This window comes from Muntiacus reevesi, chromosome 1 (assembly GCF_963930625.1).
Source record: "Muntiacus reevesi chromosome 1, mMunRee1.1, whole genome shotgun sequence".
Taxonomy (NCBI): domain Eukaryota; kingdom Metazoa; phylum Chordata; class Mammalia; order Artiodactyla; family Cervidae; genus Muntiacus; species Muntiacus reevesi.
In genome coordinates, this window is record NC_089249.1 from 58,071,544 (window position 1) to 58,085,999 (window position 14,456).

At 51.9% G+C, this 14,456-nt stretch overlaps 1 protein-coding gene across 1 annotated transcript in view; it reads left to right on the forward strand.

Moving 5' to 3' along the window:
- LOC136169919 (1-acylglycerol-3-phosphate O-acyltransferase Pnpla3-like) overlaps positions 1-14,419 on the forward strand; it is a 31,820-nt gene extending 17,401 nt beyond the window's left edge. Inside the window, exons 9-13 of the mRNA XM_065938216.1 lie at positions 1,490-1,584; positions 5,600-5,772; positions 6,626-6,773; positions 6,880-7,329; positions 14,304-14,419. Coding sequence (XP_065794288.1) covers positions 1,490-1,584; positions 5,600-5,772; positions 6,626-6,773; positions 6,880-7,329; positions 14,304-14,419 — 982 coding nt within the window. The remainder of the gene's footprint in view (positions 1-1,489; positions 1,585-5,599; positions 5,773-6,625; positions 6,774-6,879; positions 7,330-14,303) is intronic.
- Positions 14,420-14,456: the final 37 nt, after the last annotated feature.

Below are 14,456 nucleotides of genomic sequence, written 5' to 3' on the forward strand. Positions count from 1 at the left end.
GGTCCCCCAGGCACCCTCTCATCTGCTCAGGCCTCACGCACCATCCTAGGAATGTCATTGGGCCCTGGAGAGGTGGTGGGGAGCATGTCCCCTGGTCCAGAGGCCCTGCATTACGGGAGGCAGCTGAGCCCATCAGCGGTCCCAGTGCACCTGCTGGGAGCTAGTGACCAAGACTCAGCTGCAGAGGGTGTGCTGACGCCCGGGGAGGTGTGTCCGCGGAGCATCATTTTTTTTAAAGTTATTTATTTAGCTGGGCCAGGTCCTAGTTTCAGCACATGGGATCTTGAGTTGTGGCATGTGGGGTCTAGTTCCCTGGCCACGGATCAAACCCCGGTCCACTGCAGTGGGATCACAGAATGTTAGCTACTGGACTGCCAGGGAAGTCCCCCACTGAGCCCGTCCTGATGGCAGAGAGGAGAGAGCTGGCTGATGGAGCAGCGGCGGGGCCAATGGACAGGTACCATTGGTTTGCCTAAAGGGAGTGGCTCTGGGTACCTGTAGCCCCGGGAGGGGGTGGGGCAGGGAGAGGGGGCAGGGCCCTTTTCCGTGTGTGTCTGTGTGTGTGTTGTGTGTGTGTGTGTGTGTGTGTTGTTGGGGGCGCGGCGGGGGGGCTGCTGCCTGTTAATGCAGATTCCCGTCTGACCTCAAACGCCCTGAATCCCGGTCTCTTGGGTTAGAACCCGGCCATCCGCATCGTTCACATGGCCCAGGTACTAGGGCTTCCCGAATTCTGAAAACTAATGAGCAAGAAGGGCCTGTTTCCAGTTGACTCTGGATTTTGTCCTGAAAGTCGTGGACCTTGGCTTTCTCCCCTGTTCCCTGGGGTGATCCTCTTCTCATTCGGTGTCAGTGAGGCTTTGGGGAGCCCCCGGCTCAGTCCTGAAACGTGGCAGGTGCTTGGGAGAGAGCCCTCCAGTTTTTCTATTAACAAACATGGAAGGTTTGAAGTAGGGAGGGAGGGGTCTGGCTTGTGCTGGGAAAATGACAGTAGTGGCCTTGCGGAGGCCGGATCCCCAGAGACGGCAGCAGTACTGGCCCAGCGAGGGGAAGGGCTTGCTCTCCAGGGAAACTGGAGGACTGAGTGCTGTTCGTGGGCTCCAGGCCAGAAGGAAGATAGCAGTTTTGAGGCCTTGCTGAGCTCCAGTCTGGTCGGCAGGCAGGAGCAGAGGGCGGGGGGATGGCAGTGTGGCTACAGAGAGCCACCCTGATGGGTGAGCTGGTGTGTGTGGGGGTGACCGATGGGCTCCTCCGGGCCTGTGCACATCAGGTGGGAGGTGTCCGGGTGGCTGGGAGGGCCACAGGCTTGCAGGCCTGGGATGGTGTGATGTCACCCCAGCACGGGGATGGGGGACCCAAAGCGGTGGACTTGGGCTGGGCCACCCTGCAGACCCCAGACCGTGTGACAGCGTCCCCCCTCCCGCATCCCCACTGACACCGCAGACCAGAGCGGCAGGTCGGCAGCTGAGTCAGAATTCTTCGTTTGTTTCAGATCCCAAATCCCAGCAAGCGGCCATCGGCCTTCCTCCACAAACCAGAACACCGTGGGCGCCGCCAGGCTCCCTGCTCCTCCGTGGACCCACAGAGGCCAGAGCTGACATCTGTGATGTGCGCAGAATGACCTCCGTGCTGAGTTTGTAGTGTCCTGAAACCAAAGGCAATCTTTCTGTCTTACAAAAAGCTAGGAAGCGATTCTTGGTGTGTGCAGTGGGTGAGGAGCTCAAGGATACCCAGGATGTGAGGCTCTAAGTATCGGGGAACATTGCGGCGGAGGGCTGGGCTGCCCTTTGTGCGGTCTCAGGGGTTGTGGGGGAGGACAGTGGCCCCATCTCTCCATACAGGAAGCAGTAAGTGTGGGGCGAGGCGGGCTGCCATCCTCCCAAGGACATCCCTGGTTGGGGGGACATTATGAGGTGGTAACTTACTTGCACTCTAGTACATCTTTCTGACCTATTCTAAATATTTAGTGGAGTTATATTAAACATAACTCTCTGTAGGCACTGAGAGAGAGGGCATCAGAGGGCAGACACACTGACACCATAATCACAGAAAACTAGCCAGTCTGATCACAGGACCACAGCCTTGTCTAACTCAATGAAACTAAGCCTTGCCGTGTGGGGCCACCCAAGACAGATGGGTCATGGTGGAGAGGTCTGATGGAATATGGTCCACTGGAGAAGGGAATGGCAAACCACTTTAGTATTCTTGCCAAGAGAACCCCATGAACAGCATGAAAGGGCAAAAAGATAGGACATTGAAACATGAACTTCCCAGGTCGGTAGGAGCCCATTATGCTACTGGAGATCAGTGGAGAAATAACTCCAGAAAGAATGAAGGGATGGAGCCAAAACAAAAACAACACCCAGTTGTGGATGGGACTGGTGATAGAAGCAAGGTCCGATGCTGGAAACAGCAATATTGCATAGGAACCTGGAATGTTAGGTCCATGAATCAAGGCAAACTGGAAGTGGTCAAACAGGAGATGGCAAAAGTGAATGTCGACATTCTAGGAATCAGTGAACTAAGATGGACTCAAATGGCTGAATTTAACTCAGATGACCACTATATTTACTATTGTGGGCAGGAATCCCTGAAAAAAATGGAGTAGCCATCAAGGTCAACAAAAGAGTCCAAAATGCAGTACATGGATGCAATCTCAAAAATGACAGAATGATCTCTGTTCGTTTCCAAGGCAAACCATTCAATATCACGGTAATCCAAGTCTATGCCCCGACCAGTAATGCTGAAGAAGGTAAAGTTGAACTGTTCTGTAAAGACCTACAAGATCTTCTAGATCTAACACCCAAAAAAGATGTGCTTTTCATTATAGGGGACTGGAATGCCAAAGTAGGAAGTCAAGAAACACCTGGAGTAACAGGCAAATTTGGCCTTGGAGTACAGAATGAAGCAGGGCAAAGGCTCATAGAGTTCTGCCAAGAGAACGAACTGGTCATAACAATCACCCTCTTCCAACAACACAAGAGAATACTCTACAAATGAACATCACCAGATGGTCAACACCGAAATCAGACTGATTATATTCTTTGCAGCCAAAGATGGAGATGCTGTATACAGTCAGCAAAAACAAGACTGGGAGCTGACTGTGGCTCAGAACATGAACTCCTTATTGCAAAATTCAGAGTGAAATTGAAGAAAGTGAAGAAAATGACTAGACCATTCAGGTATGACCTAAATCAAATCCCTTATGACTATACAGTGGAAGTGAGAAATAGATTTAAGGGACTAAATCTGATAGACAGAGTGCCTGATGAACTATGGATGGAGGTTCGTGACATTGTACAGGAGACAGGAATCAAGACCATCCCCAAGAGAAAGAAATGTGAAAAAGCAAAATGGCTGTCTGAGGAGGCCTTACAAATAGCTGTGGAAAGAAGAGAAGCAAAAAGCAAAGGAGAAAAGGAAAGATACTCCCATTTGAATGCAGAGTTCCAAAGAATAACAAGGAGAGATAAGAAAGCCTTCCTCAGTGATCAATGCAAAGAAATAGAGGAAAACAATAAAATGGGAAAGACTAGAGATTTCTTCAAGAAAATTAGAGATACCAAGGGAATATTTTATGCAAAATGGGCTCAATAAAGGACAGAAATGGTACGGACCTAACAGAAGCAGAAGATACTAAGAAGAGGTGGCAAGAATACACAGAAGAACTGTTCGAAAAAGATCTTCATGACCCAGATAATCACGATGGTGTGATCACTCACCTAGAGCCAGACATCCTGGAATGTGAAGTCAAGTGGGCCTTAGGAAGCATCACTACGAACAAAGCTAGTGGAGGTGATGGAATTCCAGTTGAGCTATTTCAAATCCTGAAAGATGATGCTGTGACAGTGCCGTACTCAATGTACCAGCCAATTTGGAAAACTCAGCAGTGGCCACAGGACTGGAAAAGGTCAGTTTTCATTCCAATCCCAAAGAAAGGCAATGCCACAGAATGCTCAAACCACTGCACAATTGCAGTCATCTCACACGCTGGTAAAGTAATGCTCAAAATTCTCCAAGCCAGGCTTCAGCAATATGAGAACCATGAACTTCCAGATGTTCAAGCTGGTTTTAGAAAAGGCAGAGGAACCAGAGGTCAAATTGCCAACATACCTGGATCATCAAAAAAGCAAGAGAGTTCCAGAAAAACATCTATTTCTGCTTTATTGACTATGCCAAAGCCTTTGACTGTGTGGATCACAATAAATTGTGGCAAGTTCTGAAAGAGATGGGGATACCAGACCATCTGACGCCTCTTGAGAAAGCTGTATGCCGGTCAGGAAGCAACAGTAAAACTGGACATGGAATAACAGACTGGTTCCAAATAGGAAAAGGAAAACGTCAAGGCTGTATATTGTCACCTTATTTATTTAACTTATATGCAGAATACATCATGAGAAACACTGGCTGGAGGAAGAACAAGATGGAATCAAGATTGCTGGGAGAAATATCAATAACCTCAGGTATGCAGATGACACCACTCTTATGGCAGAAAGTGAAGAAGAACTAGAGCCTCTTGATCAAAGTGAAAGAGGAGAGTGAAAAAGTTGGCTTAAAGCTCAACATTCAGAAAACCAAGATCATGGCATCCGGTCCCATCACTTCATGGGAAATAGATGGGGAAACAGTGGAAACAGTGGCTGACTTTATTTTTCTGGGCTCCAAAATCACTGCAGATGGTGACTGCAGCCATGAAATTCAAAGATGCTTACTCCTTGGAAGGAAAGTTATAACCAACCTAGACAGCATATTAAAAAGCAGAGACATTACTTTGTCAACAAAGGTCTGTCTAGTCAAGGCTATGGTTTTTCCAGTGGTCATGTAAGGATGTGAGAGTGGGATTATAAAGGAAGTTGAGCGTCGAAGAATTGATGCTTTTGAACTGTGGTGTTGGAGAAGACTCTTGAGAGTCCCATGGACTGCAAGGAGATCCAACCAGTCCATCCTAAAGGAGATCAGTGCTGGTGTTCATTGGAAGGACTGATGCTGAAGCTGAAACTCCAATATTTTGGCCACCTGATGTGAAGAGCTGACTCATTGGAAGAGACCCTGATGCTGGGAAAGATTGAGGGTAGGAGGAGAAGGGGTCGACAGAGGATGAGATGACTGGATGGCATCACTGACTCGATGGACATGGGTTTGGGTGGACTCCGGGAGTTGGTGATGGACAGAGAGGCCTGGTGTGCTGCGGTTCATGGGGTCGCAGAGTCGGACATGACTGAGCGACTGAACTGAGCTGAACTGATATTAAACATAAAGGAATCTTAATATCTGTTGAATTATCTGTTATGAGAATCAGTAAAATATTCAGAGAAGAAGCCTTGAAAATAAAAATCCAGTGCATAAAATAGTCACCCTGGCATGCCCCCCCCGCCCCGAGCGCTAATGGAGACGACCCGGAGGCAGGTCTCTCTAGGGTGGTATCTGTTGGCAGGCACAGATTACATGGGCCCGCTGCCCCGTGTAACATGACCCAGGGTGCAATGTGTCTGTGCATTTTCCTTATTTATGCACTTGAGAGGATACCAAAAAGGAAAGGAGCAATAAGCTCAGGTCCTACTTGTGGGCCTGAAAAGCCGCAGCTCTCACCCACACCGTGTAGGTGTCCTGGAGCCGAAGAACCAGCAGGGCCAGACAGAGCTGCACCGTGAGGGGAGCGGCAGGGGCTGCCTGTGGAAACACGGGGTCAGCCCGCAGTGCGGGAAGTGCCCCGGGGGGCTCCTGGCGGCCCCTCATGTTCCGGGGCCTCCTCTGCTGGTGGCCTTCACTTCCCGAGTGAGGCAGGGCTGCGTGGAGGGCTCTCTGACCACCTGGGCCCGGGACCAAGCGCTGTCCCCTTGCTGAGCTGACCCGGGCTCCTGGTGGCGCCCTCCCACACCTTCCGCAAGCCCCGTGCTCCGGGTCCCCGTGGCCTTCTCTGCCAGAACCGAGGCATGGGTCTAAACACATGCAACCCCACCTTAGCAGTATTTTATAATAACCAAGATACTTCCATTTAGGTAGCATTCTCTACGCTGGTTCTGCCGTCATTGTAAGGAAAGAGATGTGTTAGGATAGGATGACATGGGACTGACTTTGTATTTGTGATTATTCCACCTTCTTACCATGAGCACGTGTTTTATTAATTTTTTTCAAATGTGCACCAAGAGTAGGAAGTGTATTACTTTTTCTTAGGAATATCCAGGGTTCCGCCTCACTGGTGCTTTACATGCGACCCCGTCTCCTCCTCATTGGTTGACCTCAGCTCACCCCCCCTGACATCGTCTACACCCGCCAGGACCTCACCTTTCTAGCACTGTGGGTTTCTCATCAGCGTGTGAAACACCCTCAAGTTTCTCCCACCCTGTCAATGTTGATGACCCCTTGATACGCTGGAATGCTCCCGCCTCAGGAGTCTCTGTGTAGAGTGGAGAGTGAAAGGCTGTTTGCCCGGTTACTGATGTGGTTACCATGATGCCGTTCCCCGTAATTACATTTTATATTGAATTTCTGCGTTCATCAGGAAATAATTCATAATAAATGTGATTGTTCAACTGCTTCCCCTCGTCTCTGCATCCTTCGCGCTGTGCTGCCTTTCTTGCCTCACGGCCAAGCTCCTTTAAAGTCCTCTGCCAACCCCCACCCCCAGCCCTACGCGGGTTCCCGGGCCCGCTGCCCCAGATGGGCTCGGCCAGGTCAGGTGGCCTCCACGTGCTCTGTCCTGGACACTGAGGCCCAGACCCTCCTTCCTGGACCCCACCTCCCTCTGGGCCCCCGAGTTCCCTACTGCACCCTGGGTATCCGGCGCTTCCCCGTGGCCTGGACGTGCCGCCCTGCGGAGAGCATCCAGCCGCCCCTGGGGAGGCCTCGCGCACTCTGAGGGCTCCCCACTCTCTGGTCCAGGGGAGGGCCCACCTGACATCCCCGACCTGCCCCTGGCTGCCTCCCTCACACCCTCCCCCAGGGCAGGGCTCAGCTCTATCATCGGAGCCAGGACCCGGCGGCGCCTTGAGTCCCCGCCGCCTTCTCCCCCAGCTGGTCCCTGTGCTGCCCGCCACCTCCACCTCCATTTCAGGCCCCTGGAAGCCAGTCCCTCTTGGCAGCCCGCCCCTGCCCTGGGCTGTGGCAACAACTTCCGGGCAGCGGCTGGTGGCCTGAACTCTGCCTCAGGCCATTCTTGGGCCCAGAATCGGTCAAGTCACCTCCCACCCGACCTGAGGAAGCTGCCTCCCCACAACGACCCCGCCCCGGGCATCCCCCCGGTCCTCCGCCTCCTGCTGGCAACTGTGTTCCTTCCTCTCAGCTGCTCACCTTCACTCCTCCGGTGGCAGGAGCTGGGGAGACGGGATGGAGGCGAGGCCCTCACCTCAGGGCACCCCAAACTAAGAGCAGGGGTCAGCTCTGCGGGGATCTGTGAAGACCCAGCGTGCCTTCCTCATGGCCTCTGAAACTCGGGTTTGACTTTGTCAAGGGAAGCAGTGTGGTCACTAACTTGTATTTAGGTCAGCCCTTCGTAAACCAAGTTTTCTGGAATGCTGATGTCCTTGCAGATGGGACTAGGGACTTTTATCAGTTAAGATTAATGGGGTTATGCTCCCAAAAGTTTCACTTCTCAGGGTGCGTGCCCTTTGGAGCCGGGCGGCCCCGCCTGAACCTTTCCCTGCCTCTGGACCCAGGGTCCGGATGGGCGGTGGGGGAGGAACACAGCGCGTAAAGGTGTTCATCCGGGTGTCACCTTCCCTTCTGCCCACCATTCGTTGACCACAGCAAGTCACATGGACGGGGTCATGGAAACGCAAGTCTACCTTTTGCTCGGAAGAGGAAGAGCAGAAATTCTGGTGAACAGGGCCACTGAAAGCGTCAAAACCCCCCAGTCTTTATGGCAGAGTAGATAACCCAGGAAATACTGGGCTGAAGAAGTCCAATCAGGTGTATGCAGTACAGGCTGTCTCAGTCTTTGAAATGTTAATACACGGGGAATGCCCTGGCAGTCCAGTGGTCATGACCCCGGGCTTCTACTTCAGGGGGCAGAGCAGGGGGAAGGACTTGATCCCTGGATAGGAACTAAGGCCCTCACGCCACATGGCGTGACCAAAAAAAAAGTGTACATCGTGTCCGTCAGAGAGGGCAGAGCTGTGACTTTATGTTCAACACGTCCTCAGCCACACTGGCCCTTATACACAATAGGCTCTCAGATTATTTGGCTCAGGACTTGCATTGCAATCTGCAGGTCAAAGTCATGGCTTCTCTTTGAGAGGAGGCTTCCTAAGGGAATAACAAGGAAATGCAGGAAGGAAGCTTAGTTTATTCAGCGTTCACAGTGAGCCAGGCCCCATGCTCTCTCTCCTTAAATCCTCACTGCACCATTATCCTTTAGGAACTGCTATCTTCATTTTGTCCTGGAGAAAACTGAGGTTCAGGCAGCAGGAGGATGCATTTTAAATAAGTGTCCGGCTTGTGTGACTCGTGCTTAAAATTTGCTCCTTCTCCTAGATTATCTTTGGAAAACTGTGTCCAAGTTTTCACACATCACAATCTTCTGTGTCTGAGCTGGGGAGCAGTAAGACCCTCAAAGCCTCACTTTGGTGGCCAGAGGCAGGTGTCCGGGGCCCCAGGGGCCGGGCCTGTGGGCACTGAGCCGAGGGCCCTCAAGGTCTTGCCCGGTAACAACCCTGCACAGCCTGTTTTATGTGCTCCCCCACTTCTTTTACGGGTCAGGAGGCTTCTGAGTCATCTACTTCACCCCCGTCCCGATATCCTGGGATTTGTGGGCATCACTGAGAGGCGGCTAAGAGCCAGTGGCGGGGACATGTCATACTGGGTCCATCTTGGATATAGTGTAAGTTGCTTAGTTTTTCTGCATCTGTTTCATCCTTATAAAAGCTCCCCTTACTGTGACGGTTAACTGTGTGTGTGCGTGTGTGGGTTCACATGCTCTCTCTCTAGCCTGGCTGCAGGTTGTGTGTGTGTGAACACGTGCATGCACGCACATGCTCTCTCTCTCTCTAGGCATGGTTGCGGTTGTGTGTGTGTGCACACACTCACATGTTCTCTCTCTCTCTAGGCCTAGTTGCAGGCTGTGTGTGTGTGTGTGCGTGTGCATGTGCACACATGCTCTCTCTCTCTCTAGGCATGGTTGCAGGGATGTGCTCTCTCTCTAGGCCTGTGTGTTGCAGGCTGTGTGTGTGTTCATGTGCACATGCTCTCTCTCTAGCCTGGCTGCAGGCTGTGTGTGTGTGTGTGTGTGTGTGTGTCTGTGTGTGTGCAGGCGCGTGCACGTTCCCTCTCCCTCTAGGCCTGGTTTCAGGCTTTGTGCAGGCGCATAGGCTCTTTCTCTCTGGGCCAGGCACACCTTTACATCTATTAACCAACCTTATCAGGTGGCTACCATCACCACCCTCACTTCAGCAAAGGGGGAACTGACCCAGAGAGGTACAGGCCCTGCCTAAGTCCACACAGCTTAGCAGTGACAGAATCATGGCTGAAACCCAACCAGCGGGTCTGCCCATAAAGCCAGCTCTCGTAACCATTAAAGGGGAGCTAATCTTGTTGTGATCTTCTGCCAAGGAGATGGCCTAAAAGAGTGCAAAAGCCCAGGACCCACTACTTCCCAATGTGAAATATAAAGCAATTAAAACAAAATCTTCTGTTTTTGGTCCTTAGCAATCTCCTCTCTCTTTTAGAGTGGAGAAAAGTAACCCTTCAAGAGGGTGTGACTTGCCAGGGGTCAACAGCTAACTTATAGCTCAGTTCTTATAGCTCGCCCTCTCTTCAATGCATGCCCAGACCCGGAAGTCCCCGCGCCAGACCTGGCCCTGAACACCCTTCCCCTTTACACGGGAGGCCGTCTTGCCTGCCTGTGTCCCGGCCCCGCATCCTCGTCCCGCACCTCTCGCAGATGCTCTGTTGCCGCCACTGCTCTGATTCCTCCTCCCCCTTGCTGAGCACCTCTTCCCCCCAATTCTAGCCAAGTTCCTTATAAGCAGGTGAGTAGCCCAAGTCTTCAGAGACTTTAGAAATAAGTGATGAAGTCAGACACAGACATAAAGCTTTTTAGAATGCTGCTCTTTAATCACAGGCTCCCAATGCAGGAGACCTGGGTCTGATCCCTGGTTGGGGAACTAGATGCCACATGCTTCAACTAATCGTCCACACACTGCAGCTAAAGATCCCTTTGATGTTGCATCGAAGACCAGGTGCTACAAAATGAATAAATAAATATTTAGAAAAAAAAACGCAACCGTGTGTGATGGGTGCTTCTGTTTAAAGACACCTTGTTTGATGCACATATGATTCATTAATTTGGAACTGTCACTGGTGCCGTTCCTAAGCTCAACTGACACATCCATTGTCTCCATAAGGCCGTCACAGCCTTCTAGAGCTTGGCTGCACCAGATGGCCCTCAGCTCTTCGCTTGGGCACCATTTTAAGTTGCAAAATCGCCACCAAAAGGCACCAAAATGTGAAACAAATAAGTAAACCGATGACAGAAAGGATACTTGTTTATAGCAGACACTGAAACAAGAAGGCACAGCTGGCTAACCACAGCTGGGAACGGCAGGTATGGGGCGACGTGAACGTTTTGGCCGCTCTGCAGATATCCATTAAAGGCCTAAAAAAGAGCTATGAGCATTAATCTTGGTTTTATAAATATGCTCTAGTGAGTTCTAGGTGAGTTCGTGAATACAGAACCATAAACAATGAGGATGGCTGAGTGTTTCTTTCCTTTCTGAGCTGGTCTCTCTGTGACATTCTCACTTGTCTCCCAACCAGTGGCTTGGTTGTTTCCTACCCAATAAGATGAACAATCCTAGGACTGTTCCTACTGAAGATTTATAGGTCAAGCAGACCTACCTCTGACTTTTGCACGTGGCATGGGTTTCACCCACTATCCCAGTTTGTCTGGGACCGAAAGTTTTCCCAGGATGCAGGACTTCAAAGTGCCCAAACAGGGAAGTCCCCAGCAAGCTGAGCTGAGTTGGACACTTTATATAAATATGAGATAAAGATCTAAAGTTTTTAAATCTAAATTATTTAATACGGGTGAAAGTGGAAACCTTATTCAATACTTTTATCAAGATAAATCTATTTGCAACTCTACCATCCCACTCTCACCTAGCTGCCAAAGTAAAGAGTAATAGGTTTCATGCCTTACAGTCAGGCCAGTGAACTAAGCAGCTTCATAGCAACAGGAGTTTCTTAATACCACAAAGTGTTCCTCAGCCTTTGGGTACAGCTACTGCCAAAACAGCCCACATTTTATCATGATACCATGACGTTTAGAACATGAAGTTCAGCAGGGAATGGACACTTGCTATTTCTGGGTAACACCACTGGGCACCATGGACCTTAATTGGGCCCAGACTACCAGACAGAGCTCTGACCTGGTCATTCCTAAATGCTTTGGCTGGCAGTCACATTCTTCTTCTGTGAGCTCTGCTAGCAACTCCTCAGGGGGCGTGGTGGGACCCCGGGGACCCGCTGTGCCACTCGCATCTGTTGTGGGGCCAGGCTTGTGGACTGAGCCCTTCGCCCATGGGAACCGTGTTAACTCTGGGTAAGCAGGGTCAGAACTGAACGGAATGTTGGACACCCAGCTGGTGCTTCTGAGAGTTGCTGAAGTGGTGCTGGAAAAGTTGTCAACATGCTTGATGTCAGAAGCTTGGTGGGGAAAAACAGCATGAAAGTGTTATTCACTCAGTTGTGTCTGACTCTTTGCAACCACATGGAATGTAACCCACCAGGCTCCTCTGACCATGGCATTCTCCAGGCAAGAACATTGGAGTGGGTAGCCATTCCCTTCTCCAGGGGATCTTCCTGATCCAGGGATCAAATGCAGGTTTCCTGCCTTGGCAGGCAGGTTCCTTATGGTCTGAGCCACCAGGGAAGCCCATAGAAACAGCCTAACCTCAGGACTTCCCACGGAGTGTTAACACAGGTTAACACTCCATGCCTCCACTGCAGGGTGCACGGGTTCAATCCCAGGTTGAGGAACTAATATTCTGCAAACCTTGCAGTGTGGCCAAAAAACCCCCCAAAACCAAAACTGCCTACCCTCACATGGTTAAGGAAACTAAGCTAAGAGGTAAAAGATGCCTGCAAAAACCTAACTCTGCTAAGGAGTGGCGAAGCCTGCTTTTGGGCTCAGTCATTCCTGGTGGCTCAAACGGTAGAGTCTGCCTGCAGTGCGGGAGAACTGGGTTCAATCCCTGGCTTGGGAAGCTCCCCTGGAGAAGGAAATGTCAACCCACTTCAGTATTCTTGCCTGGAAATTTCCACGGACGGCGGAGCCGAGCGGTCTAGAGTCCATGGGGCCGCAAAGAGTCGGACACGGCTGAAGTGACTAACCCAACAGCACTGATCCCATATCACAGCTCACAGCCTGCCCTGCGGGAGCACTGGGCAAGGGGCTGAGAGAGCTGGGACCGGGGCCCCTGCTCAGACCTTTCTTCTCTTCGTTTGGACACAAGGGTGTCCGCTTGCTGTCCACGTGATGAAGCGGTCACTCTCAGCCCTGCTCCTTTCCCACCTTCATCCGGGTCACACTAGGGAGCACAGATCTCCCTGGCAGCTGCCATGAATGTGCATCCATGGATTGGAAGAGAACGCAAAGGCCAGTGGCTCTTGGCGGGGCGGCTCATCTGGAACCTGCATTCACAGCCTCGAATTTTAGTCCTAAGAGCAGCTATGCAACACAGCAGGGCTGGCGGGGGCAGCAGTGCCCGGTAAGGGGCAGGAATTGTCGAGAGATTGTGGACCCAGCGGACCCTGCCAAAAGCCTCAGTTTCCCAGCCAGAAATTTCATTTCTGCCCCAACCTTGAGTGTAGGGCGGGTGTGGAGGGCAGTCAGTCGGGCCAGGCCTGCGAGTTCTGCCCCACCCTCACCATAGCCAAGCCAACATGGTCCGGGACAGACAGAGGGACCACCCCTTTCCTCGCGTTGGACCTCCATCAGTGAAGCGTCTATGTGAGGTCGCTGTGGGTCCAAGAGGTCACTCGGGGCTGCAGCTCCCACATCCCCGGGTCTGGGCCATAGAGGCGAGACAGAATGCCTCACCCTGGGGGTCTGCAGTCCCTGAAGTAGCCCAGCCTCAGCCTCTGCCCAGATCCTGGCACAGTCCTCCCCCATACCTCCAGGCACAGGCTCAGCTGGAACACGGGATGTCTCAGACTTGGGAAACTCTGTGGGTGGGGGTCATGCATAACCAATGTGGTCAGGCCACAGGTGACATTCGGAATCCTGGCAGCGTCTCCACCAGTGGTTTTACAGATGAGGATTACAGAGAAGGGAAGGTCCGATCCCAAGGCCCACACTCTGCAGCCCACGTGGGCTTGGTGGAGGGGGCAGAGGCGTTTCAGTCCACAAAACAGGGGGTGGGATGGCCCAGTAGCCTGGTTGCTGGCTGTGCAACTCTGGGCAAGAGCCTAAGCTGCCTTTGCGGGCTGCTGGGGAAATTCTCTGTGCAGTGCCGTCCCAGAGTCCATGGGGATCCCAGGCACTTCCTAAGGGCCCGAGCCTCCAAACCCCAAACCCTGCACCGCCCACGCCACCCCCCAAGCACCTGTTATGTACAATTTTGACTTAGAAGTGAAGTTTTGAAAGGGACCTTGGTGTCATTATCATTCAATGAAAAATCTCCACCATTTGCCATGGACCGAAGACATCATGCAAAAACTTGCAGGAAGTCAAAGACGTGAAATTCTATTTAGATGCTGGTGCCTACTGCAAGCTTGCTTCCTCCTGTAAAAACTCTGCAAGCTTGCTTCCTCCTGTGGAAAGGTAAATGAATACACTGTCAGAAGGATATTAAGAACCTAAGTGGCGGACGCCCTCGGTGGCGCAGTGGATAAGAATCTGCCCGCTAGCACAGGCCACAGGAGTTCTATCCCTGGTTCAGGAAGATTCCACCTGCTTCAGAGAAACTAAGCCCCAGGACCCCAACTACTGAAGCTCACCGTCCTAAAAGTCCACGCGCTGCGGCTCCTGAGCCTAAGTGTTGCAACTGCTGAAGCCCGTGTGCCTGGGGCCTGCGCTCGGCGAGAAGAGAAGGCACTTCAAGAAGAACCCATGCACTGCAGTGAAGAGGAGGTCCCCTGGCGCAGAAAAGAAGACACAGGGCTACCGAAAATTTAAAAAAAAAAAAAAAAAAAAAAATTTAAAAATTTAAACTAAGAACGTTAAGTAGGCAGCTGTAAAGTTCTAACTGGTTTAAGGGATGAAAAGAAACCGGCAAGGGGGCTCTCCTTCTCCACTGCCTACGGAGCTGCAGGAACCTCCCTCTCCACCCTCACCTGGCCCAGGTCTTTAGCTCTCCATCCTCCCCCAGATCCAGACCCCTTCCAGTCTTCCGCCTCCGGGGAGGGCGGGGTGGCCGCGCTGCCCGCATTGGGCCGCCGGAGGCTCACTCGTGTGGTCCGAGCGGGGCGGGGCCGGGGCCGGTGACGTCGCGCCGGGGATAACCCGGGCTGCGGCGCCCAGA